The sequence below is a fragment of the Phyllobates terribilis genome, unplaced genomic scaffold (assembly GCF_046119375.1).
Source record: "Phyllobates terribilis strain yellow unplaced genomic scaffold, ASM4611937v1 Scaffold_9__5_contigs__length_417890890, whole genome shotgun sequence".
NCBI lineage: Eukaryota > Metazoa > Chordata > Amphibia > Anura > Dendrobatidae > Phyllobates > Phyllobates terribilis.
This window is the reverse complement of record NW_027362769.1, coordinates 204,786,698-204,812,195: the sequence shown is the minus strand read 5'-3', so window position 1 is coordinate 204,812,195 and position 25,498 is coordinate 204,786,698. Positions and strand designations below refer to the sequence as shown.

General features: G+C 41.8%; 2 protein-coding genes across 2 annotated transcripts in view; one reads left to right on the top strand and one right to left on the bottom strand.

The window, feature by feature from the left end:
- On the top strand, positions 1-11,102 carry GDE1 (glycerophosphodiester phosphodiesterase 1). Its single transcript, XM_073647602.1, has 6 exons — positions 1-382; positions 2,403-2,578; positions 6,424-6,529; positions 7,548-7,640; positions 8,204-8,415; positions 9,355-11,102. The coding sequence occupies exons 1-6, from the start codon at positions 131-133 to the stop codon at positions 9,500-9,502; spliced, it is 987 nt and encodes a 328-aa protein (XP_073503703.1). The 5' UTR covers positions 1-130; the 3' UTR covers positions 9,503-11,102.
- A 9,677-nt stretch (positions 11,103-20,779) lies between these two features.
- Positions 20,780-25,498, bottom strand: part of LOC141161998 (cytohesin-3) — a 114,485-nt gene continuing 109,766 nt past the window's right edge. Inside the window, exon 13 of the mRNA XM_073647601.1 lies at positions 20,780-23,979. Coding sequence (XP_073503702.1) covers positions 23,907-23,979 — 73 coding nt within the window. The 3' untranslated portion in view covers positions 20,780-23,906. The remainder of the gene's footprint in view (positions 23,980-25,498) is intronic.

Here is a 25,498-nt window from a genome sequence, read left to right as displayed (position 1 = left end):
GGAGATCCAGCTATGTACACAGTGCAGTGACATCAGCCAGTGTGCAGGGAGACTCCCTGGCCGCCCGCCGCCATCTCTCCGCCTCACTACCGGTATAGGCTGGTGCAGGCGGTGCGGCCCGGTGGTCGCCATGCTGTGGGCCGAGGGGCTGCTGCTGTCCTTCAGCTCCGTGTTCGTGCTGCTGCTCCTGGTCACCCGCAGCCCGCAGCTCTCCGGCGTCCTGACCGGCGGCCTCTACCTGCTGCTCGTCCTGTTCAGGTTCCCGCCGGTCCCCGAGTCCCGGGCACAGCAGGTGCTGAAGCCCCGGGGGAAGGTGTCGTCCATCGCCCACAGAGGAGGAGCCCACGATGCCCCTGAGAACACCCTGGCGGCCATCAGCCTGGTCAGTATGTGCCGGTCACCGGGTCACTTAGCGCCATGATCGCTGTCATTGTTACTTTCCGGATACATTTGCAGTCTCTTCCCTTTCTTTTCAACTTTTTATTTTTTGCACTTCCAGTTTTCACTTCCCTTCTCTCCAAGGCCAGACCTTTTATTTTTTTTGTAATTTTGAATGACAAATGACGTTTTTTCAAAAAAATTTTTAAAAAATAATAACTTTGTAAAAAAAAAAAAAATAGTTTCTGCCTCCAATCTTTTGAGACCTGTAACTTTTTTATTGTTCCGTGGATGGAGCTGGGTGGCGGCTTTGCTTTTACATGGTGCAATTTTAGGGTAGTTATTTTGATGACTTTTTTGGAGAGGTTCAGTGACCAAAAAACATTGAAATTCTTTTTATGCTTTTCTGCAGATTAATAATTGTATATTTTGATAGATCAGACTTTGGCGGATGTGGCAATACCAAATACTTTAATTATTTTATTTTTTTCTTAAAGGGCTTTTCCAAATCCAGAATACACCTTTAAAAAAAACCCTGTGCTTTACTCACCCTCCCCAGATCCAGTGCCAAGTGCTGCTCCCAGTGTCTGTTATTGTTTGCAGTCCTGATGCCACATTGACAGCGCTGCAGCCAATCAGTTAGATCAGTGGTTGTCAACTCAGGAAGACCTGGGAGCAGCGGCGGAGACTCAGCACTGGACCTGGGGAGGGTGAGTAGAAGTGGGCTTTTTTTTCTGTTTTTTTTTTTTTTTAAAAAAGCAAACTACACCTGGGGAGAGTGGTTTTCCGAAACGGGAAAACCCCTTTAAGTGGGGAAAAGGGGGCTGATACAAACTTTTTTTTTTAAGTTTTAAAAAATATTATCATGCAATTATTAGATTGCTTGTACTAAATATTGCAGTAGTATATAGTACAAATCCCTCTTTTATGATCCCAGCTTGTGGAGTACCAAGATGGCGGTGATTGGGGCCTTCAAGAGATTAGCAAAACGATTCACAAAAGCCTAATCCAGCGATCATGTCAGCAGTCAATGGCCGCCGCCACACAGGAGTCTTATGAGCTGCCTCCCTGCAGGAATCCCCGGCGGCCAGACTTCTGACATAGGCGCTAGGGTCTTGCGAATTGATTTGCTCATCTCTAGCACCTTCGTCAGGCCCACTCTGCCATAGCAGACCATTAGCAACTCACAATCCAATCGCAGGGGGAGAAACGATGGCCGCCTCAACGGACGTGCCATCAGGTTCACCCTACTTAATAAGCCCTGTCAGAGATTGAAAGCAGCAGCTAAACAGCAGTGATCGGAGTGAGCTCCAGTCGCTGCTGCTGGAGGCAGATGCTGGCTGTACATCACAGCTGGCACCCTCTGTGTTTGGAGAGGTTCTGCTCCGGAGCTCGGTCCCGATCGGTGTGACGTACATTTACTTACCGGACCCGGTCTATGCCATGATGTAATGACACATGATCTTCGTGGCCTATCAAACCCCCCACCCTCCCGTAGAAATGTTCCCTCCGTATCCATTTGAACGTCGTCACATCAGCATCCGAATGGCACAAACGCCATCATTTGTTTTTGCGTATTAACTATTGGGGTGCTGCCCTCCTTTTTTGGGGGGTTTGTGAATTAAATATGTTATTTTTTTGTTTTTCCCAGTTTAGTAACATTACTGCTTTATTATAAATTTATGCCGCCTATACATCAATGTATATATGTCCAACAGAAGACTTGATCATATACAGAGCCTCACATCAAATCTCACCTGTGATGTCAATGTGGGAGATCCAGCAACTCTAATCCCCGCTGATCAATTGATCGCCTCCCCCAGTCATCAGCCACTCCTCCTCCCTGAAGTGACCTCTGCAGGAGAAATATTGTATTACTTGGCAGGATTCAAATACTCTTTCTCATACAACATCTATAGGTCACGTATGTCATTGGCTGCAAACCGCCGCTCCCCTGCAAAATTGTCTGGGTGAAGTTTGACATTTGCTGATTTGCTTTACTCAATAATGGCCTCTCGTTCCAGGCGGCACAGAATGGCGCCGATGCTGTGGAGCTGGACGTGGAGTTTACTAAAGATGGAGTTCCTATTCTCATGCACGACGACATGGTGGAGCGGACAACAGATGGCTGGGGAAAATTATGTGACCTTACCTTTGCTGAAATCAGAAAGCTGAATCCTGCTGCCAACCATCGTTTGGGGTTAGTGTGGATGTTTGCCGTCTTTCCTCTTGTTTTCAGCATTTCACATGTAAATTTGTAATGCAACCATATTGGAAAATCTTGATGGCATGACACTACTAAATTCACAGTATTTGGGCATTCTTCAGGACGCAGGGACACTGATAAGGCATAAGTTGCCCTTGTGCTCCCTTTGCCTTTGCTGGTATGATGGCAGCAGCCTATAGACTGAAAACGGGCAGAATGTGGCATAAGGGCACCACGGTGATTATGGGGTCGGAGCAGTTTTACCTGGCTGCAGTCAGGGGTTAGGTTGTCAGGACTGCTCTGTCTGCTGTTTTGTGCCATGGCATTGTTTGACAATACTTTTCCTAAATTTTTCTAACCTAATACAAACCCTATAAAGTAGGGCATAGCAAGACGGGCCATGTCCCACGACTATGGGATGGCAGGAGTCTGGCTTACTAAGGGTATGTAGTAACAAGGCTACTGCCGCAAACTGCACATGTTCACTGGGTAGCTTTATATGAAGCCGTCCCATTGTGCGGCTTGTTCTTTATCAGCTCTCTCTTAACATTTTCTTACTAAAGTTATTATCTAACATTGAATAAAAACTCCAGCGTTTTATATAACCTCGTAAAGATAAGGCGTAATGCCGTTATGTCCGACACCTGAAATAAAGGGGATCCCTCCCAGCTTGCAAAATGCACCGCACACTGCCTGAGTGCCAGAAAACTCTCTAAATGGTTGTAAAAAAGTAAGAAGTTATCCCGAGTACCGGCCCCTTGAACTCACGTTTTACATATCTTAAAAACACGGAGGCCATAAACTGAGGTCAAAGTCTCCAGAAGATTCACTATCCGCCAGTGAGGCGACACATAATCCTACTCCGCTATGAAAGTTGTCATAAATCTGCAAACTGCAAGGACATTAACAAGACCGCTACTCTCTTGCCTTAGGGTACAAGTCTGCAGTCGCTCTATGTAACTGCAGACTCGTGAATCCTCACGGCACACTCACTGCGCGCTATGAGGATTCTCAGGTGTTTTTCTTGCGTTTTTGATGCACTCATATTAAATCTGCACCAAATCTGCAAATCACAAATAAGCAACGTGTGCATGAGACTTCAAGATTCTCAGTCACTTTGCTGGCATCAAAAACCCCTTCAGGTTTTGTGACAAATCTGCACTGAAAAAGCGCAGCAACGGGTGCACACAGCCTAAGGTTATGTTCACATGCTGCATTTTTGCTGCTTTTTTTATGCACATTAAGGCTATGTTCACACATCATGTTTTTTTTATGTCAATTTTCTGCAGCAAAACCTGATCTTCAAGGGCATTTTTCTTGCAGTTTTGCTGCATTTTTTTATGCTTTTTTTCAGTGTTTTTTACACTTTCTTTCTGTCTCATTTATGCATGTACATAAAGTTCTGTGAAAAAAAATAAATAAAGAGCCCAAATCTTTTTTGGCATCAAAAACGCTGATACAAATTTTGATGCCTTTTTGATGCGTTTTTTCACCATTCATTACTCCCTATGGGTGAAAAAACTCTGAAAGAAGTGACATGCCCTATTTTCCAAAAAAAACATGCAAGGCACAAAATCCTGAGCAAAAGAAAAACCATGATGTGTGAACAGAGAATTCTGGTTTCTCATAGACTTTGCTGGTACTGCAAAACGCAGCTGAAAATTTGCATAAAAAAACTGCATCAAAAAACGCTGAAAAAAACATGATGTGTGAACATAGCCTAAAAGCTGCGTTATACAGTAGGAGCGAAGGCCATGAGATTTCAGAAATCTCATGCGCACGTATTGTTTTTTTTTTTTTCCTGACTGATTTAGAAAACTGCTGTGTTTTTGGAAACTGCAGCATGTGACCTCTTTCAGCGTTTTTTTTCACCTATAGAAACTTTATCGGCATGCACAAGAGACAAATGTACCTGAAAAAAATGCAACAAAAACTGCAGCAAAACTTATTTTTATAAGCAGCTTCTTTACTGCCAAGAGAGCAGGTTTTGCCTGCAGCAAAAATGCAATGTGTGCACACGGCCTTAAGGGTCCAACTTCAACACCGCTGCCTATCTTAAATATGGGAAAACCACTTGTTCCTGTGCTGGATATTGTTCCATCTGTAGAGACCCACATATTCCCACCAAAGTGCCGGTGCTGCATATTGATGGCCCACTATCTGCGTATGCACCTGGGCATTTCTCCTGGCATATAGCTGCCAGCCCCCCGTATTTTACAGAGAGAATCGCCATTAATCACTAAACCGCTCAGACATCCTCATGTTGTAGGTATGTGACACCATAGCTGGAGTGTTTACACGTGGATCCGATACCACAGTCATCTCCGCACAGAACCTGTTTCTCTAGTATGTGTGGTATGTGCCCATCAATGTGCTGATCATGGGTGTATCCATACTTAGCATTGCTATCAGTAGGTCCGGAGCATTCCTGGACACAGACAATAATATTCATCATGCAAAGTCAGAGCCCTGTCATAGCAGAAAATATTAATGAGCCATTTGTAGTATGAGTTTTTTCATTTGCATTTAGTTTTTAAAAAAACTTTCCCGTCTTCTAAAGTGATGGCTTATCGCACATTACTTTGTGATTGATGGAAGTCCGACGTTTGGGATCTATACCAATCCTGGGAATGAACGGGAAGAAGTGAACCTGGCCTCCCGATTGTGCAAGAAATGGCAAATCTACTGTCTAACTGCAGCCACCACTAGGGGGAGCTAGAGAGTGTACTGTATACTGTTCATATATTGAGCTCATTGTGCAGTGAGCTCCCTCTAGTGGCAGTTACAGACTGTCAGAATTGTAAAAGGTACGGCTATGCAAATTATTTGGAGCTCAGTAACAGAATAACTGCTACTGACAGCAATTAAATGGAATAGGTTTGTAATTTGACAGCAGCATAATGTAGGGGGCTAAGACCCAGAGTCCAGTGATATGTCACTTACTAGGCCATTTCAGTAAAATTAGTGTTTTATCATCAGGAGGTTATCACTACAGGACTAGGTGTCTCGTGCCTCCTAGTCAACCGCTCTGTGTAACCACACCCCAACACTAATTGGCAGCTTTCTGCCCATATACAGTTTAAACCAAAAGCTGCCAATCAGGGTTGTGGGCGGGGTTATACAGAGCTCAGCATTCTGAGATCTTCTGCAGAAAAAACAGGGATTTTATCACAACTGCTGCACCCAATAAACTAAGAGATACATTTCTGGAATCAGGGTCTCAGCCCCTGCATCATGCAGCTGTCAGATTACATAGCAAAAAAACATGCTGACAGATTCCCTTTAAGAAAGTAATCAGCACAGAATTTTGGACATAAAAATGTAAAATCCCGACTCCTAAGTCTAGCTTTCATTAAGCCAGGACTTTGCTTAAATCTAAATTACTTTATCAGTTTAATTGAAGGGGTTGTCTCACGTTCATTATTGAGGAGCGCACCACTCCCCTGCCTCTCTGCTTGCCGGGGGCCGCTGCCCTCCTGATTGATAGACAGTTCTGGCCAGTGGCATCGTAGCACGCTTGGCCCGATTTGTGCGCCCTCCGATGCAGCAAGCAGAGGCACTGATCCGGCCAGCTTCAGAGCAGCACTTATAAGCTGTATAGAAAAGAGCTTGTAAGCGCTGCGCTCCTAATTTAGGAGACCGACTACAGCTCATAGACTACAGTGGTGGTTGGTAAAGAGAACTAAATAATAAGATTAAAAATCCTTCTATTCTTGAGAATGTAGATTGCAAAGTTAGTTGTTTTTACAAATGCAATGTTTACACCCATTATAAAATTTGAGAGTAACCCTTTAACACCTGGTAGCGTAGATATGCATTGTTCTTCTCTTTCTTCACAGGCGTCTGTACAGTGATGAGAAGGTACCGACGCTGCAGGAAGCTGTGGAGGAATGTTTGCGTCACAACTTAGTGATCTACTTCGATGTTAAAGGCCATGCGGCTCAGGTAATGATAACCCCATGGGTAGATTACACGCAGCACCAATGGGGAGGGACCGGGGGTTCTCCATAATGTTAATTTTCTCCACTCTTACTGAGAGTACCTATATGAAAATGGTGCTAGCTGATACCAGAGATCATAATTACAATAGCACAGGGGGTATTTTATGAATGGTCTTGTCTCCTGTCCAGCCCTTTACACATTAGGTGCATGTCCTGAAAGGGAATCAAAAGAACACCAGGGGGCGCCATTAGTTGTATGTGACAGCAAAGTCTAGGCCCAGGAGCATGTTTAATCTTGGAACAACCCTTTTAAATCAGTCACTCTCTTTATGGCCTCGTTCACACGATCAGTATTTGGTCAGTATTTTACATCAGTGTAGGGAATGCATGGAGTGACTGTAGAGCATGTGCACCTCCGCTCTATTCTAACTAGGTTAAAAGTGCCTTTTTGTCGATCGGTGCGGGTGTCGATGGTCACGCCCTCGCTGATCAATAAGATATCACCTAGTCTGTGGATAGGTGAGAACTTGTTTTCTGTGGACATCCCCTTTAATTTCACACTTCTGTCCCAAACAAAGCTCCATACATGAGGTCACTAGTTCAGTAAAGCGGGACTCCCTATAGACTTCTGACATCGAGTGGTCAAACAATAGTATTACACTCAAGAAGGGTCAAAATATATGAAAACACTGGAAACATTAAATCTAGACTGTATTGTCGCTCAATGAAATGTACTTACAAACATGAAGGTTCTTAAATTGGCCAATTCATGTATGCCCATCAACCACGGCAAGGTGACCTCCCTCTGATTGGTCACCGTTACAGTTTTCTTTCTTATAAAACTCCACTTTTTATTGGAAATCTGCGATAGGATTTTGGGATTGTTATATTTTTAGATTGAAGACATGATGTTTGTATTTTTTTTTTTTTTGTGCTTATTTCACTTACTGGCGGACGCATATATAGTAATCATCTAAACTATCCTCTGGCTGTGGATAATGAAGGGTATTCTTATTTTCCAGGCTGCTGATGCTCTCAGGAAGATGTACAGTGACTTCCCACACCTATATAACTCCAGCATCGTCTGTTCTTTTGAGCCGAGTGTTATTTATAAAGTAAGTAGAAAATCACCTCCATTCCCTGTAATACGGGGTTTTCCCTCCTCACAGTGAATGTGACATTACATACGTTGTCAGACTAATGTGCCCATTTTCACAGTACATGTGCAATGTTTGAGACCTGGCCCAAATGTTCTGTCCTCTGTTTTCTGCAATGTTCCCTGTAAGCTGTACAATACATGTTCCTAACAGTATCCTTATCTGTCTATTAATAGGGCTTACCATTAGATGTAGCAATTCCATGTGGATTGTACTCGGATTTTTCTGCAGATTTTGCATCCATGAAGTTCTTTTTAACAAAAAAAAAGCATGTGCACGTCATTATCAAAGCTCCACCTGTAATGTGCTATAATTTGCTATGGATTTTCGGTGCAGAATTTGCACCACATTTATACTTACCCTTAAAGAGATCATTGCTCTAATGTCATCACTGAGGATCTTTAGATACTGTGGGATACAGAAATGACAGAATGAGACGGGCACAGCTTATATTAACCATTTCTGCTCCTCCTTCCATACTAATCTTTCTTTTTATTCTTTCGACGTTGTTTAATCTGCAGATGAGACAAGCGGACGTCAATGTGGTCACGGCTCTGACGCACAGGCCGTGGAGCCTCAGCCATCTCGGGGATGGCACACCTCGCTTCGACTCCATATGGAAGCATTACTTCTACGTCTCGATGGACGTCCTGCTGGACTGGGCGCTGCACCACATCCTGTGGAATTTCTGCGGAGTGTCGGCCTTCTTAATGCAAAAGAATTACATTTCACAGTAAGGTCACTTTACTGATCATGATGGGGAGCAAGTGTGGACATCATAGGGGGCAGCTGATGTCCAGGGCTAAATTCACACAACCTTCACATGCTCTAAACAGCTGTGCTGGGAGTTTTAATGGCCTCAGTAAACGTCACAGTTGGCTCCGGTCCATTTCATCCTTGACTTAAAAGGAACCTGATCGCTTTCTCAGGCCCACCAACCTGCCACCATGTTTATACCCTTCCTAATAAGCCCATGTTACTGTCTTATTGATTACTGCACATGGCAAAGGACAGTTGTATAACTATGCTGGCGATATGCTAATTACTTGAGGACCAGTCGTGGGGTGTTGTTTTCCCCAGACTAGTCATCCCACTAAGGGTTCATGCAGATGACCGTAGTTTTGGTCCGAGTGCGATCTGTCAAAACATCAGATCAAATCCTTCAAAAAATTACTGAGGTCAAGCACATGCACGATTTGCCTCCAACAATGAAAAAAATTGGACTACACTCGGATGCTGGATAGGTTAAGATTTGGGATCTGTTGTTAAAAATATACTGACTTTATTGAACCACTTTTTTTTTTACTCTTTATACAAAAAAATTTATATTTTCAGAGTTCCTGTTCTACTATATGGGTGAAAATGCAATAAAAATAATAAAGAAAATAAAATAACCAATGCTCATCTGTTAAATCCTCTATCACTCCAGTCCTGGTGCCCCCCCAGTGGTCTCCACTGGTCTTTGTATACTTTCATGCTGCAATGACATCACATACATCCACAGGACTGCTGCAGCCAATCGCTGTTTTGGTGCCAGCATGTATGGCATATCTCTGAGCCCAATGAAGATTTCCAGCAGTCACCTGAATATATGATGGCATTGACAAAAACTCATGGGGACAAAAGCAGATGTGAACAGAGACCTAATGTAATCTGACTCTTTACCCTACAGAAATTACGTGGAGACGTGGAACCAGAGAGGCATTGAAGTCGTGGCGTGGACGGTCAATACAGCCACGGAGAAGCTTCATAGCGAGCACGTCCTGCACAGCAACTTCATCAGTGACAGCTTGGTAGAGGATTGTGACCCTCACTACTGAGATGCCCACCAGAATAATACGGATATCAAATCACTTTAGGATCATCCATTATGTCATTTATATTGTTGACACCTTTGTCTTAAGCCTTTCAAAGATGATTTTATGAGGGTGGTCCGTCCGAGCCCACCTCGCTGATTAGAAGCCTTCTGCTGCCGAGAAGGTGGACTCACAGCAAAGGCCTAGAAAATACAATCCCGCCAATATGTGTGCTGGTGTTAATGAATGTGATGACCATTAATCAGAGATAATAGATATATATTGGAATCTGCTCAAATACCTCAGGAAAGACGTGCAATATAATATATGGGATACATGGACTCCGTCAGCCATTATCATAGAATCACTCATTCATGGGATAAGCCCGTCACCATAGATTGTTCTCAGGATCAGGGTCTCACAACCTCCGAATAATGTGTTATCAACTCATTTGATGGATGTACATAAAGGATTACGAAAGCACTAACTTCATAGAAAATCGGAGAAAGCGATATGTCAAGAACCGCAGCGTAATTCCTGAAGAATCCCAGGCTGTATTAACTGGAAGCAGCAGATAAGTATAAGGCTATGTTCACACTATCAGTATTCGGTCAGTATTTTATCTCAGGAGTGGGAGCCAAAACCAGGTGAGGAACAATCAGAGAAAAGGTATAATAGAAACAAGTCACCAATTCTGCATTTATCACCCACTCCTGGTTTTGGTTCCCACTCCTGAGAAAAAATACTGATAGTGGGGCCGTGGCCTTATACTTCCTGCTTGTAGTATTTGGCAACCAGCGCAGAGCTGTTCCGGGCACCACTCCTGTGAATCCAATTGATCAGGGGTTGTTGAGCTGATAAAACTTTTTTGCTGCATTTCGTTCTATATTATTTTACTTGGCACAGGACATTTCATTCACTATGGCCCAACAGTATACTGCCGGTGCACATCAAAAGATAGGTATGTAAATCTTCAGAAGGGCAGGAGAAACCATTTAATATGCATGGGGGTTCCCTGGTGGAGTGAACGGACATGTTGGCTTTCAACATGTCTGATCCTATGTTCTGATTTCTAGATTCTGTGGGGATGTGAAAGACGGATGAAGTGTCTGGTTACCGTTATTAGTGCTATAGATGGTGCAAATTATAAATGGTGCAGCTAATCCTGGTACTATATAATGCCCAGTGTGGGGGATGGGTATGCCACACCAATGGGCAGATGCCTTGTTGCCCATAGCAGCCAATTCACACTCCGCCTTCATTTCTTATGCACTGCTTGTGTCATTTATCATAACGGTCCGTCACTTTACTGGAGTGTTCCCTTAAACCTGATTTAATGCATTTGTGTACAGAATAGGAAACCATTCACTTGTGTAACAAGCTTGGATTTAAAGGGGTATTCCCTTGTGCAAGATCCTATCCCAATATGTAGGAGGTGTAATAATAAAAATAATATTAGCAAATATCTCCAATTAGAAATGTAGTATAGTTCTTCTGATTCCCTATGTCTCTTTCCTCGTGTATACGCATTGCAGGACCTTAGGTATCCATGGTTACGACCACTGATATAGTGACAGTTAGCTAGTGGTCATAGCCATGGATACGTAAGGTCCTGCAATGTCTGCACTTGAGGAAAGAGACATAGCGAATCAGAAGAACTATACTACATTTTTAATTAGAGGTATTTGCTGATATTAACATTATTACACCTACTACATATTGGGATAGGATCTTGGAGATGGGAATACCCCTTTAATATTCTGCTGATGTTTCTGTCTAAAAAAACAAAAACAAAGCCTCCATAGAAGAACTTGGCATCATTAGTTAACACCGTTCAGGTATCTAACTGGTGAACAGCAGTTTATTGAGGGGAAATTATGAAGTGTTTCTATACTGTGACATTTTACCATCAGGTCTGTCACTATTGACATTGTTAATAAAGTTAAATAAGGAGGAAAAAACACACACCTGTCTGTAGGTGATGTTGTTAATAAAGTTTGCTAAGAGAAAAAACATGATGACATCACCTAGAGACAGTTGTGTGCGTTTTTTTTTGTTTTTGTTTTTTTACAATAAACTTTATTAACAGCCGGACAGAAACAAGCAGTCTATATCTAAACATACAGCAAATTAGTCGTTTAGTCCTACTCGGTCATCCTATGATGGGTCTTGTGCTTTGACTTGTGACCCTGTTGCTGACTAAATGCCAAGGGTCACACAATACATGCCCCTCAAATGTTCAATTTTTCGCAAAATGGTCCCATGACGTGCAGGTGTGTCAGGACTGCCTGCTGACTGACTGCACCTATGAGAGATTAGAACGTGTTTATTAGAAAAGTGTCTGATCTCCTTGTCTATACACAAATACATAACAGAATATCCCTTTAAACGTGTTTTACAGAATAAGTTTAAAAAAAGGGTCTAAATCCATCCACTGTGTATTTGGTATGGCAGTTCAGCGCTAGTCATTTAAAGGGGTTGTCCGGTCACTGCATAGCCATAGGATAGATCAACGTGGGATCGTAGGGATCCGGCAGCTCCACCAATCAGCTGTTTTGTGCTTCGGCTGGTTGTAAACCTTTTGAATGGATATCACAACTATGTTCAGTGTGTAGCAGCCGCTGCCAGGTGCCTCAGCACAGTTCCTATCCTTTTGATAGGAGCAGCTATGGATTGGTCATCAATATGCTGTGTCTAGGCAGCCCCTCTAATCTGCAATACCAAACACCACCATTGGACAAGAGGGGTGCTGCTGCTTCTGTGGGGGAGAAATCCTCTAATCTTGAATAAAGCTAGTAAGTGAGCAATTACATCTACATATTTGTTGTAGGTAACTTGATCTTAAAATAAATTATTTACTAATTCCAGAGTCCGTCTCGTGATTTCTCAGATTACCTAATATTACAGATTATTATTGAGCATATTCACCAATATATATATATATATAAATATTTTGATAGATCAGGCGTTTCTGAATGCGGCGATACCAAATGTGTATTTTTTTATTATTGTTTTCTTTTCAATGGGGGCAAAAAGGGGACACTTTTGAATTTTGTTTTTCATATTTTTAAAAACTTTTTTCACTTTTTATTTTATTTAATAGTACTCTTAGTAGACTTGAAGCTGCGATTGCTAGTGCAATGCATAGTAGTGTGTTCACAGGAGTACTGTGGTGACAGGCACGGGGGTCATCTTCAGACCCCCAGCTGTTGTGACAACCCATCGGCACCTCGCTGATGGGTGGCCGGAATAATGTACTTCTGGCCAACACATGTTAAATCCCTCTGTCAGAGATTGACAGCGGGATTTAACTGGTTAACAGCCGTGGGAAGAGCACCGATCCACCTGCAGCTGCTACAGGCACATGACAGCTGATTAAATCAGTCATCATGTGCGGGGAAAGATGCGGGCTCAGCGTCAGAGCCCGCATCAAAGTCAGGGATACAACATATGATGTAAATATATATACGTAATATATTGTGAAGGGGTTAATGGTTGAAGAGAACCTGTCATGTTGAAAATGGTCTCTGATCTGCAGGCAGGATGTTACAGAGCAGGAGGAACGGAGCAGATTGATAGACATTTTTGCTAGAAAAGATTCAGTAAAACTTGGATTCTAGTAATTGAAATCCCTGGTCTTTGGATGCATATGAGTCCAGTGGGTGGTCCCTGTATACATATGAGTCCAGTAGGTGGTCCTATTCAGTGATTGACAATCCTCTATGTATGACTGTATATGCATAGATTACTGTCAACCACCAGTAGGACCGCCCACTGGACTCCTGCGTACAAACGGCAGAGATCTCAATAAATATAATAAATGTTATATTGACTCTTTTCCCACAAAATGTATATATCATTCTGCTCCGCTTCTCTATACCATGTAGTCCACAGATTAGGCTGCAAGTAAGTGACAGGTTCCCTTTAAATTGCAAAGTTTTTCTAAGAACGAGAAACTTTACAATTTACTTTTTATTAAAAATTTCAAGAACAGAGAGATTTTTAATTTTATTGATTTCTTCTTGTTGCCTTGTTTACCGGCTACTGGAACAATGAGCAATTTAGATGCGGTGGCTGAATATGGGCAGTGCTTATAGGCTCGTTTGTATCGACTGCTCTGAATCTAGCCGGATCGGTAGCTCCGAGTCTGGCCAGTTTCACTGTGGCTGCCCTCCTCTGATCCAGCTTCAGGGTGGCTGCCCTCCTCTGATCCAGCTTCAGGGTGGCTGCCCTCCTCTGATCCAGCTTCAGGGTGGCTGCCCTCCTCTGATCCAGCTTCAGGGTGGCTGCCCTCCTCTGATCCAGCTTCAGCGTGGCTGCCCTCCTCTGATCCAGCTTCAGGGTGGCTGCCCTCCTCTGATCCAGCTTCAGCGTGGCTGCCCTCCTCTGATCCAGCAGAGCACAATGATCCAGCTAGTCTAAAATGTCAGTCAAGCCGAAGCCCATCACCCCCGGCAAGGAGAAAGACTGGGTAGCAGTACGTTCTTGCTGATGATGTGAAAACTCCTTTAATATAGGCATATATTGAAATATGGATTTCGGACTGTGAAGTAGTAAAGAACAAAGGTTCCCATCAGGTGCAATTATTCTATACGGAATATGTATATGTTTTTTATGATTGCATCAACCCATGACAGACTCTAGTGGCAAATAATTAGATCCAAATGGAATAGTCTTCTGCTGGACCTTTGGGGCCTATTATTTTGTTAGAACCTTTGCCCACTGGAGACTCCTGGTGAGCTAATCTGACCCGGAGTGATACACACCAATGCATGTGGCCCTTGAGAAGAGGCAGTTTTATTACCATTGCTATAAAATTAACGTGGTTTTCGATTAAGGATATTGATAACCTATGCCAAGGATTGATTGATGGGGGCTTTATGTTTGGCATTCTCACAGATCAGCCATTACCGGCCCGATGTAAAGAGTGTATGGAATGGAACACTGTACGGTTTAGTGATTGCTTCCTGTCTCGGGTAGATCTGCTCCAACTCGTGTGTTGTATGCAAAAAAATGGACCAATCCAATGTTGAACTGAATTTTTATCCATTTTTGGTCCGCGTTTTTTTTTTTTTTTACATACTGGAAAAAATGGAGAAAGGTTTCTGAAGTTCAGCTGGTCAATAAGAAATGGACAATACGTGTTTTATCATTATTGTATATAGGTACTATATGAACTTTTTTTCCTAAAGTATTAGGGAATATTTATCAAGCTATGGAATAATTTGCACCAAGAAACTGTCTTTCATGACTTCCTACACATTTATGTGTTTTAGCCACTTTCTGTGCTTTGCCCAACAAAGGAGTGTGACTTGTTGGGAAAGGGGCATGGCCCAACACCAGGCACCCAAAAATTTGCCACCATTATGGTGCAAGGGTCTAGCCCAAAGTAAGACAACTAATAGGCAACACACAGTCTAGACCAGGGGTCTCAGCCTCGGAGACAGTCAACTGCAGCCCATGGGGCAAAGCCACTCCAGTGATATCCTTAGGACAGTAGAGAGCACGCCGATGACCCTCAATGACATCATCGCTGCTAGATCACTGGTGGTAGGTGAATATGGAGAGGATTTTTTTAACCCCTTCCTGACATCCACTGTACATGTATGGTGCAGGGAGAGGTGACTTCTTGTAAATCGCCATACATGTACAGCATAATGATGACGCCGACTCGCATTATTTTTCATCCAGGTTTATACCTTTCTGTTTTTACTCTTTTAAAAATAGTTATTTAATAAGGTATTTATTTTTCATTACTTCATAGTTTGTTTCCTTCTGTTTGAGAGTTGACCTATATCTCAAGATGATGTTTTACTTGGTCTTCTCCTGCCTTTGAGTATTATCCGCACCCCCACCTACCTCCGGTCTATGACGGACAAGTCACTACTTTTTCAGTGACCTGCCGCCTCTGGCCAAAATTTCATGTAGGTGCAAGCATTTGGAAGTAACTGTGCATGCCCAGCGCCCAGCAAAGACAGTGCTGACCAAAGAAAGCATGTCACTGAAAAAGCAGTAATCTGCCAGTCATAGACTGGAAACAGGAGAGGGGCAGATAATACCCAGACTGGCAGATGAAGACCAAGAGGAGCAACCAACCCCACTGCGTTTTCACCTCATTAGTATAAAACTTCCACAGCTGATTACATATCATATGACAAAACCAATTCCTTCAAATAAGGTATCATTTGACTGTATTTCAAACAGACGTATGAGGACTGTTTTGTTTGTTTTTTTTGTGGGACGAGTTATAGTTTTCAATGACACCATCTCCATCAAGATCTCTGGAGATGGACTTGTAACCTTGAGATTGTTGATATTTTTCAACAATTTGGGTTCTCAAGTCCTCAGACAGTTCTCTTTTCCTCTTTCTGTTCTCCATGCTTAGTGTGGCACACACAGACACACAATGCAAAGATTAAATCAACTTCTCTTTTTATCTGGTTTCAGGTGTGATTTTGAACGAGCATCACATGCTTGAAACAAAAGTTGTTTACCCACAATTTTGGAAAGGTGACAACAATTTTATCCAGCTAATTTTTGGAGTTTAGTGTGAAATGATGTCCAATTTGCTTTTTTTCTGTTGTTTTTTTTTGTGTTGTTCCAATACACAGAAAGGAAGTAAATGTGTATAACCAAATGTGTAATTGCAATTATTTTCTTGGAGAAATACTCCATTTTCTGGAACAACTTCAAGGGTGCCAACACTTTCGGCCATGACTGTATATATAGGATGATTCATTCGCTACTTTACCTGGAAAAATTTCTGTAACTTCTAAACGAGACAATTGGAAATTTTGGGCTGTACATACCTTGGTTAATGAGAAACTGATGATTTAAAGCAGGTGTTGAAAATGTCCATTGTTCGAATCCAAGAACACCTCTACTCCATTGTGTTGATTGCAGGACGTCTGGGGTCATAGCCTGAATTTGTCGCTGTATGTTCTCTCGGAGGACCTCTAATGTTCATGGATTGTTACTGTACACACGACCCTTCAAATGGCCCTAAAGGGAAAAAAGTCTGGCAGTGTTGAATCAGGTGATCTTGGTGGCCACAGTCCCTTGGAGACTCTGTCATCATTGACATGTGGAATACAACCTGCCTGTCTAAAGCCTGTGCGACAATTTACATGGAGATACCAGAAGTCTCTGTTTCACATCTTGCATTGTTTCCTAAGACATTTCGGACATCCTCCATCATGCCTTTCCAGTAATGTTCCAGCTTATTCACTAGGGACAGAATACAAGGTTTGGACGGTGGATTTCGACCTCCAAACTTCTTTAGGAACTAACTTTGGCACCTCTTTAAAGGGCTCAGTTTTCCAATAAGTTTTCATAATGAAAACACATCTGTACATTGTTAACAAATCAAGAAGGAATTTGCAGGAGTGAAATGCGAGCGGCACATAAACTACCGACACGCAGAAAGGTGTGCAGCAAGTCTATCTCGTGGTGGAGACGAGACGACCGGCAGGACGACAAGACCACTAGACGCAGTGATGTTTCTTGTAGCGGAGTTTCATTGCACGCTCGCTTCTCATGAACCAAAGTATGTACAGTCCAAATTTCAGTGCTGTCGACAGTCTCTTTTAGAAATTACAGTTATTTTTTCCAGGTAAAGAATCACCCTGTAAATATATATTTTAGTGGTGAAATAAAAATTTCGGAAATTTTTAGAAAAAAAACAAAACTGCATCTTCAATTTTTGAGACACGTAACCTTTTTTTATGGATGAAGTTGTGTGAGGGCTTATTTTTTTGCATGGCTAATTAACAGCTTTATTGATACCAATTTGGGGTACATAAGACTGATTTTTTTTTATCGGATAATTTGGGTGGGGAACTGTGGTGACTGATTCAAATCTGGAGTTTTGATTTTATTTTTTTTTCGCTATTCAATGTTTTTAATACTTTTATATTTTGATAGACTGGACTTGTATGAACGCGCTGACACGAATAAATGTTTACTATTTATTTTAAAACCGGTAATGGGAGGTAAATTAAAATTTTTAAAAACATTTTTTTTTTCTTTTTTCTAATTTTTTTTTTTTTTAAGGGTACTTGAACCTGCAATCATTTGATCACAAACTATATACTGCAATAGCATAATGTTGCGGGGTATAGTGCAAATTGTAATCTCTTGATGCTCAGCCTACAGTTGAGCTAGACAGGAATAGAAAGATGGCCGCAAAAGAGGAGGCCTTCAGCAAGTCCCTGGCTGTCACGGTAAGCCATCAGTCTCCCCGCGATCACATTGCGGGGGGCCAATGGCAGCCAATGAGAATGTGCACTAGTGATTGTGCTATTGAAAATGCCACTGTTAGTGATTGACAGCAGCATTTAAATACTTAAACAGCAGCGATCGAGGCTCGCTGCCGTTACAAGCAGATGCCGGCTATGTATTACGGTCAGTGTCTGCCTTGTATGGAGAGAGCTGTGTCAACTGGGCATGTCCTGCTGAAAACACACAAAGGCTATGTGCACACATGATCTATTACTGATTGTTCTGTGCACACAATAAATGCCATATGCCTGTCTAAACAGGCTATTAAACGACTACCAGTCGGCAATTTTGTCCTGATGGGCAGTCATTTAATACCGCAGATCGTCTACTGTAGATTTGTCTTAGAACCAAGATGTAAGCATCATTTATAGCAGCCTGTATTCTGTAAAACAGACATTAGAAATTATTGCCGAATTACAAAAAAGAAAACCCAAAGCGGTTTGAACAATATACGCCTTTAATTATATTCCAAGAAAGGTAACAGTATTTGCAATCCCCCCCTCCTAATTATTCTTGATCTCGAGTTATATACTCTGATAAGATACAGAATCCTTCATGCAAAGAATCAGGTTTACATTTTTGCACATAAGCTATGGAATATACAACTGTACAATATTTACATTTTAAAATTAAATTTCAATGCGAATAGAAACATTCTGGATTTACTAAAAAATAAATAAAGAGAGACTAAATACCCACATAAACTCCAGGGTAAGAGCGGTCTATAGACCACTCAATAGCACAAATAGATACGTATAAATGGATTTGCCCGGTATGCGTTGCTGTACATCCGAAACGGAGAATGAATCTGTAAAATATAAATGTCGTATTGTAAAAGCACAAATGGCTTCAATGACCTAAAAAAGTTCTTCATTTTTGTTCTGAGCACAAGCTTTAGACCAGCTAAATCTTGGATGTAGTTTTCTTTTTATATTTCTTTATATATATTTTTTTGTGATTTTTATACCCTTAGAAGGAATGAAAATGTGAAGCAAATGCTGCTCAGTGCAAGTAACGAAAGACACTGCAACACTGGAAATATTAGTCACAGTAGGGTCATATATGTACGGACATCAGGTTTAGGCACCGTTTGCTAGACACCCCTAAGAGAGGAGGAAAATGCAAACTTTACCCTCCCTCTTTGGATTCCAAAAATGTAAAAAAAAAAAAAATGTGCAAACCAGAAACTGAATGTGGAGCGAGTGTCCGTCCTGGAAATTGAGAAATTTAAAAGGAAAATATAGGAGCATGAGAAATCACCCTACGGGCCTAATACAGAGAGAGTTTCTCAGCAATGGTAAATGTATACTAGACTATCTAGATATGTGATTACATACAAAGCCAGTCAGCTATAATGGCATAATGTGGATTCAAAGAATCACGTCTCATGTAGGCAATAGGTTCACTTACACAGATGTAGCAGCCAAGACATAAAGGGGTATTCCCATCTCCAAGATCCTATCCCAATATGTAGAAGGTATAATAATATTAGAAAATATGTCCAATTAGAAATGTAGTATAGTTCTTCTGATTTGCCATGTCACTTACCTCATGCGCAGGGCAGTGCAATAGCTTAGGTATCCATGGTTACTTCCACACACATAGTGACAGTTAGTTGTTAGATATCCATGGTTACGACCAATAAGCTACCGCAATGCCCTGCACACGGGGTAAGCGATATAGCGAATCAGAAGAACTATAGTACATTTGTAATTGCAGGTATTTGCTAATATTATTACACCTACTACATATTGGGATAGGATCTTAGAGATGGGAATACTCCTTTAACTTCAATTTCTCCCTTTGGGGAAGTAAGTCACAAGTGACCTTCCAATCAATGCAAAAGTTCTGACAATCAGAAATCGGGAAGAATTGTGGTTTGGCTAAGACTTTCAGTTGCTGTTTAAGTCCGGACCTAAGGCCTCATTCAGACATCAGTTTTTACATACGCGTTCTATCCATGTTTTTCACATGTCGGTCACAAAAATAAACACACGTCCATTTTTTTTGTATAAAAAATGGAACGTACTCAGATGTCATCTATGTTGCACCCAATTGCTGTCAGTTTTTTATTGTTTGATGGGTATATGCTTGTATTTTTTTTATAAGAAAAAATAAAACTAATGCCACAATACTGGTAAAATATCTCACACAACCAAAAATGGATGAGAATCAAATATAGAACACTAATAAGTGTTTTTCTCTTGTACGCAAAGAAAAGAAGCTTAAATGTTATAATTATTATTATTATTTATATTGTATTACTTTTTTACTTTAAGGGGCTTATGTGATGACTTTCCATTGTGTTAGATGGGCCACCAGCAATTGGGTTTTCTAAAACTGGCCATACACATTAGATGTCAACACAACCAAAATCATATGTGCATGGGGGTGGCCTGACTGACCCTTAATGTAGGACATCGGGGTACATTTTGGCCAGGCATGTTGACTGCTACATACCGATTCCCATCTCGCTATTGAAATAAACATGCACGCTCGGTCATCTAAGTGAACTTGTCTACGGCGGAGTCGAGAGACCGGGCCAAGCTTATGGTTGAGGGCTATCTCATGGCCAGCATAAGATCCGAGTCACCTGCAGTGAGCCTTTAATATGAAATGCTTTACATACGTTGCCCACATTAGACCACCCAGTTTTTGATAGAAACACCGTGGATAGATCTGCTTGGTCAGATAATGGGTTTTCACAGCAAAGGAGGAAGGCACTTGCCACTTCCAGATCTGCTGATGCCTTCACAGAGGTCAGAGTCAGAACTGGACCTGTTCAGATCCATCAACAGGAGGCATGGACCATAAGCCTAATAGGATGACCGTGTGGGTCAAGTTGGTTAGTCAAGGTGGATCTTAAAGTCCCTTAGATTGTCACCACCACCCAATTATCATACAGAACAGAGGGTGGTACAGTTTGTTGAGTGCAATATCTTCTTACTGAGCAGTGTCCACACATTTTGGAAACTATTTCTTCCACCTGGTTCTCGATCTTACACTCGGAGATGCATAATACTGTTGTTCCTTCATTTTCCCACATGCCTTGAACATAAAACATGCCGTCTCGTAGACCTCATTTTTGGTTGAATACTTAAAACAGATCGTCCAGGATTTAAAAAAAAAACCAGCAAAAAACAGTTTTTCCAAAAACACCACCACCGATGTTCAGACGTTAATGGAGCTGTGCTGTAATAACACATGACCAATGGACAGACATGGTGGGATTTCTTGGTAGATCATCTTTTCTTAATCTGTAAAACCCCTTTAAAACAGTTACAGGGGAATTAGGACAAAATTACAAGGGGTATCCCAGTAATCTGCTGTTATATTCCAAATATCCCTTTACTTGGGATCTGTTTCCTTCCCGCTTCCTTTTCTTTTTTTTTTTTGCTGTTGCTGAAGATATATCCCAACACATCAATCCACATAGTGTCCTGTATGGACCAAGTGGAAACGCAAATTGCCCTATTTACATAGGACAAGAAGTACAGATAATCAAAAACATTTTGAAACTACTTTTATAAAGTACAAGTAATAACTCAGCAATCCCTACATTTACCGCGTGAGGAATCCGGGACCTCTGGCAATGAGGATCTAATGTGTTGTACATGTATATATTATATGAAAAAAAGATTAGGAGTGTAACATACATTGCCGTCAGTAACATGGCTTCAGTATTGGAGTTTGGTCATTTACATAACGTATATAATTGAATATGTAGGTCACTTCTGCTATCACAAGTATTGTATTGGGAGTAGGGCGGGGACATATATAAACCACTTGAACAAATAGGATTTAGGGAAGAGTCAGACGCCCGTATAAATTGGACGGCGATCACAACACAGTGCATGGACTGGCCGGCGGCTCTCCCCACCCGACTGTGACAGCCGCCCAGAAATACATGAAGCTGTCACGCACGGGTGGGGATTGCCGCCGGCCAGTCCGTGCACTGTGTTGTGATCCCCATCCGATTTATATGGACGTCTGACTCTTCTCTTAAGGTAGAAGCAGGTTGATGGATAAATAAACAATGAACATATGATTATCTGGTGAATGATTGTTACGCGGACGTCGTCATACACATTTCAGTCCATATTGGCCCCTATATGTTCAATGTCCAGGTGAAGAATGAACGATCTTCCTAGGATTGTTCTTTCACAGAATTATTACTAAAACACAGCTCATTTCTTTTCATATGATAATGATCGGTCATCGATAGGCTAAAGGAATAAACATTTTGCTGTTGCGGATATCTAGACCAATGTGTTCAGCCACCTTCAGTTTTCACTTTTGCTACATCTGCTCACTATATGTGTCAGGGAATTGGATATAGACAGCAGATAAAATGTGTGCCTGGGTTAGCATACCTTGTATTGAATATTTAACCCTTTACATATATACAGTGTACACACACACACACGTTACCATGTAAAGCACCTTCTATATATCTGAGGAAGGGGCTATGCCAGTAAACAGCTAGTAGATAACACTTGTAAGGCCGTTATATTATTTCAAGGACCATCTCCTAAAGGGGTTTGTTAACAATCTCAGGTTATAACATGATTTTTGGGTTAAGAAGAGGTGCCAGGTGGAATTAGGAGGCAGAACAAGTAAAAACGTTGGTTTCATATGGCCAAAATGTTCCCATTAAAAATGCAATGCACTCCCTTCCCCAGCAGCCTCAAGGGAGAACTACTCCTATTCTGAATGGCTGGCATGTAATACTACATTTTCACCTGTAGTGGCCACTGCATTCCCACTGATAATAGCTGATCAGACACCTGGTGATCAGTTGATTGTTGACCTGGTCTTCAATGAGCCAACCCTAAAGGCTAACAGTCATGTCCAGCACAGGTTTGGAAGACCGTAAGCCATCACTACATTCTTTGAAATCCCATTTATGTCAAATGGTGCCTTGTAATGATTTGCAGGTAAAATGGGCATATCATATCTGGTTTATCTCTAGGACCCCAATATGAAGGAGATATTGACAACTCCATTAAATCTCTTAATTCCATACAAAGCCCCCCTAAAACAGGTGGAATTAAACAAACTAGTGTTCCAATAGTTCTACATGTAACTATGTCCACCCATGGAACCAACGTACACGGCTCTGTCCTCACTTCCGGTAGCTTTACTGGCAAAAGTCCTTTCTTGTTTCGTTTTTTTTGTTTTTGCTGCAAAAATAAACTATTATTTTATAGACAAACATAACAATATAAACCACCTGTATCAAACACTGTCTGTAACCACACATTGAAGAAACGTTGCATAAAGTCAGCCACATATACCATTACATCAGGGGCAGCTTAGTGGTTGAGGTCCCATGTGGGTGGGTGGGTAGCTCCCTCGCCACACAACTCGATCGGCCTTTGAACCATTGGAGGTCACAGATTTTGGCTGTTTAAGGCATAATTCATAATATATGGTGGCTGCACTATGATCATGCATGGCTGGATGGATGCACTCGTCCTCTTGGTAATCAGCTGGAGGCGCTCTATACAACAGGAATGTCTTAGCAGGCACAATTGTGTAATAACCCCCGCTGTTCATTATATGTAGCGTCAATATATATGTAATGTATATATAAAATGGAAAGACTGTACAGATGACAAGTTAGCTTATATTCAATATTCAGTGGCTATTTGGATGTGAAATGAAGCAGATTTCCATAGCTGGGTGCAGCAGTTCTTCGCTTCAGGGGACAATGGGGGAATGCACTGATGTACACCGCTTATGGGATAGCTATGGCCGGCTGTGGCAAGGCTAAGCTTCCACCGCGCCAGGTCTGCTATGTTTAGTACCTTCTACATAGCTGCCATATTAGAAAAGGAAGGGGAACGTGAAATCAGAGATCTATGCACTATGGGTATGGACATAGTGTTGTGCGCCAGGAGATATTTACATCACGATGAAGGCGTCATCAAGTTTACAATGGTCGGACGTCCAAAGTAAAATAATAAGGAAATAAATAAAAAACGGTGGGGAATCTGGATAGCACAGTGCTGAGATTCGCAGTGGAGACCAGTACGGTAGACTTTCTCACACTTGTTGTGGCGCCTGTTGAGGCATTTTAAGTCCAGGTTTAAGATTGGTCCTGTAACTCGTACCAGGAGTGACACTTGCATCATCATCACGTAGGTTATTTCTTATTAGCGATTCTCCTCTTCCTTGTCGCTAGCATGTCATAGAAGGGATCTTTACTAATACTTGCTCTATAGGAAGACAAAACAAAGGCATATATTAGGGAAAATCACACCACAGATTAACGCTAATAATTAAATATCCCCCTCCCCCCACAACCTGGCATAACCTAGCATCGTACAGTAGTGTACGCCACATGTGCTCGGTATTTATTATTGGGCAATCTACACTATTCGGTATGTTCTTGCATGGTGGACACGCTGCAGATCTGCGTCCTGAAATGCAGCCAGAAAATACGCACTGTGGTACTAAATCGGTGAATGAGCTTTAGTCAGAGGTGGAAAAAATGCTGCAAGGAAGAAAGCTTTCAAAAATAGAAGTGTTGATAGTTTGTTTTAATGAAAAGTGAATGAATAAAAGAGAAATCAAAGTCACATCAATATTTGGTGTGACCGCCCTTTGCCTTCAAAACAGCATCAATTCTTCAAGGTTCAGAAGTCAAGAGATATTGAAGGGCTATAGTCAGGTGTATGAGTAATCAATTATACCAAACAGGTGATTGTCATTTTTATATGTAGGTTGAAACAAAGTTATTAAGTGAAACAGAAACAGCTGTGTTGGAGGCTTAAAACTGGGTGAGGAACAGCAAAACTCTATTACAAAAGGCGAGGTTGTAGAAGACAGATTCATGGGAAAGGTCATACAGCATGGAGAGACTGAGAACAGCAACAAGACACAAGGTAGTTATGCTGCATCAGCAAGGTCTCTCCCAAGCAAATATTTCAAAGATGCAGATTAGATATTAGAAAAACCTTTTTGACAGTGAGGGTGATCAATGATTGGAGCAGGCGGCAACAAGAGGTGGTGAGTTCTCCTTCAATCGAAGTCTGCAAACAGAGGCTGGACCGACATCTGTCTGAGATGGTTTAGTGACTCCTGCATGGAGCCGGGGGTTGGACACGATGACCCTGGAGGTCTCCTCCAACTCTAACATTCTAGGATTTTATTCTATGAAATGCCTATGGCTGAAATATCCCTGTCATGTCCCATAAGCAAACAAGAGCTGAGCGAGTCCCAGTAATGCTGCAATTTTACCTCTGTGAGAAAAATCATGGAAGGTGAAACTAAACGTTTAAAATTAAGAGCAGTTATATAGATGACAAGTATATAGGTCATGCAAGTAGTGAGGAAAAGTCCTTTAATATAAGCAGATTTGTGCCAGATGAGCAACAACTAATGATATACCAAGTTGGTGCTTGATTAAATGCTTTCATATGGGCTAACTGTACAGAGGCACTTGTCAATACAGCACGACTCCTGTTAACATGGCGAGATGTGCCGCTCACAACGACTGCTTACGGTGCATTTACACTGCACGCTTATGGGGAATCAGCAGTGTAAATAGGCTGCCAGTCACAGGATGAACATGGAAACCGCTCATTCATTAGGTGAAATGCTTCAAAATCATTGTTCTCGGAAGCACATCATCCTATGTAAATAGGACATGTGCTGCCGAGAACAAAGACTACCTACAGTGACTACAAGTAGTATTCAACCCCCTGCAGATTTAGCTGGTTGACACATGCGGAA

What these genes read in the sequence shown, in the direction of transcription:
- GDE1 (XM_073647602.1), top strand. Translation starts at nt 131, where the DNA reads ATGCTGTGGGCCGAGGGGCTGCTGCTGTCCTTCAGCTCCGTGTTCGTG. An exon ending in GCTGCCAACCATCGTTTGGG is followed by an intron (nt 2,579 to 6,423) that starts GTTAGTGTGGAT and finishes CTTTCTTCACAG; the next exon opens with GCGTCTGTACAGTGATGAGA. An exon ending in TTAAAGGCCATGCGGCTCAG is followed by an intron (nt 6,530 to 7,547) that starts GTAATGATAACC and finishes CTTATTTTCCAG; the next exon opens with GCTGCTGATGCTCTCAGGAA.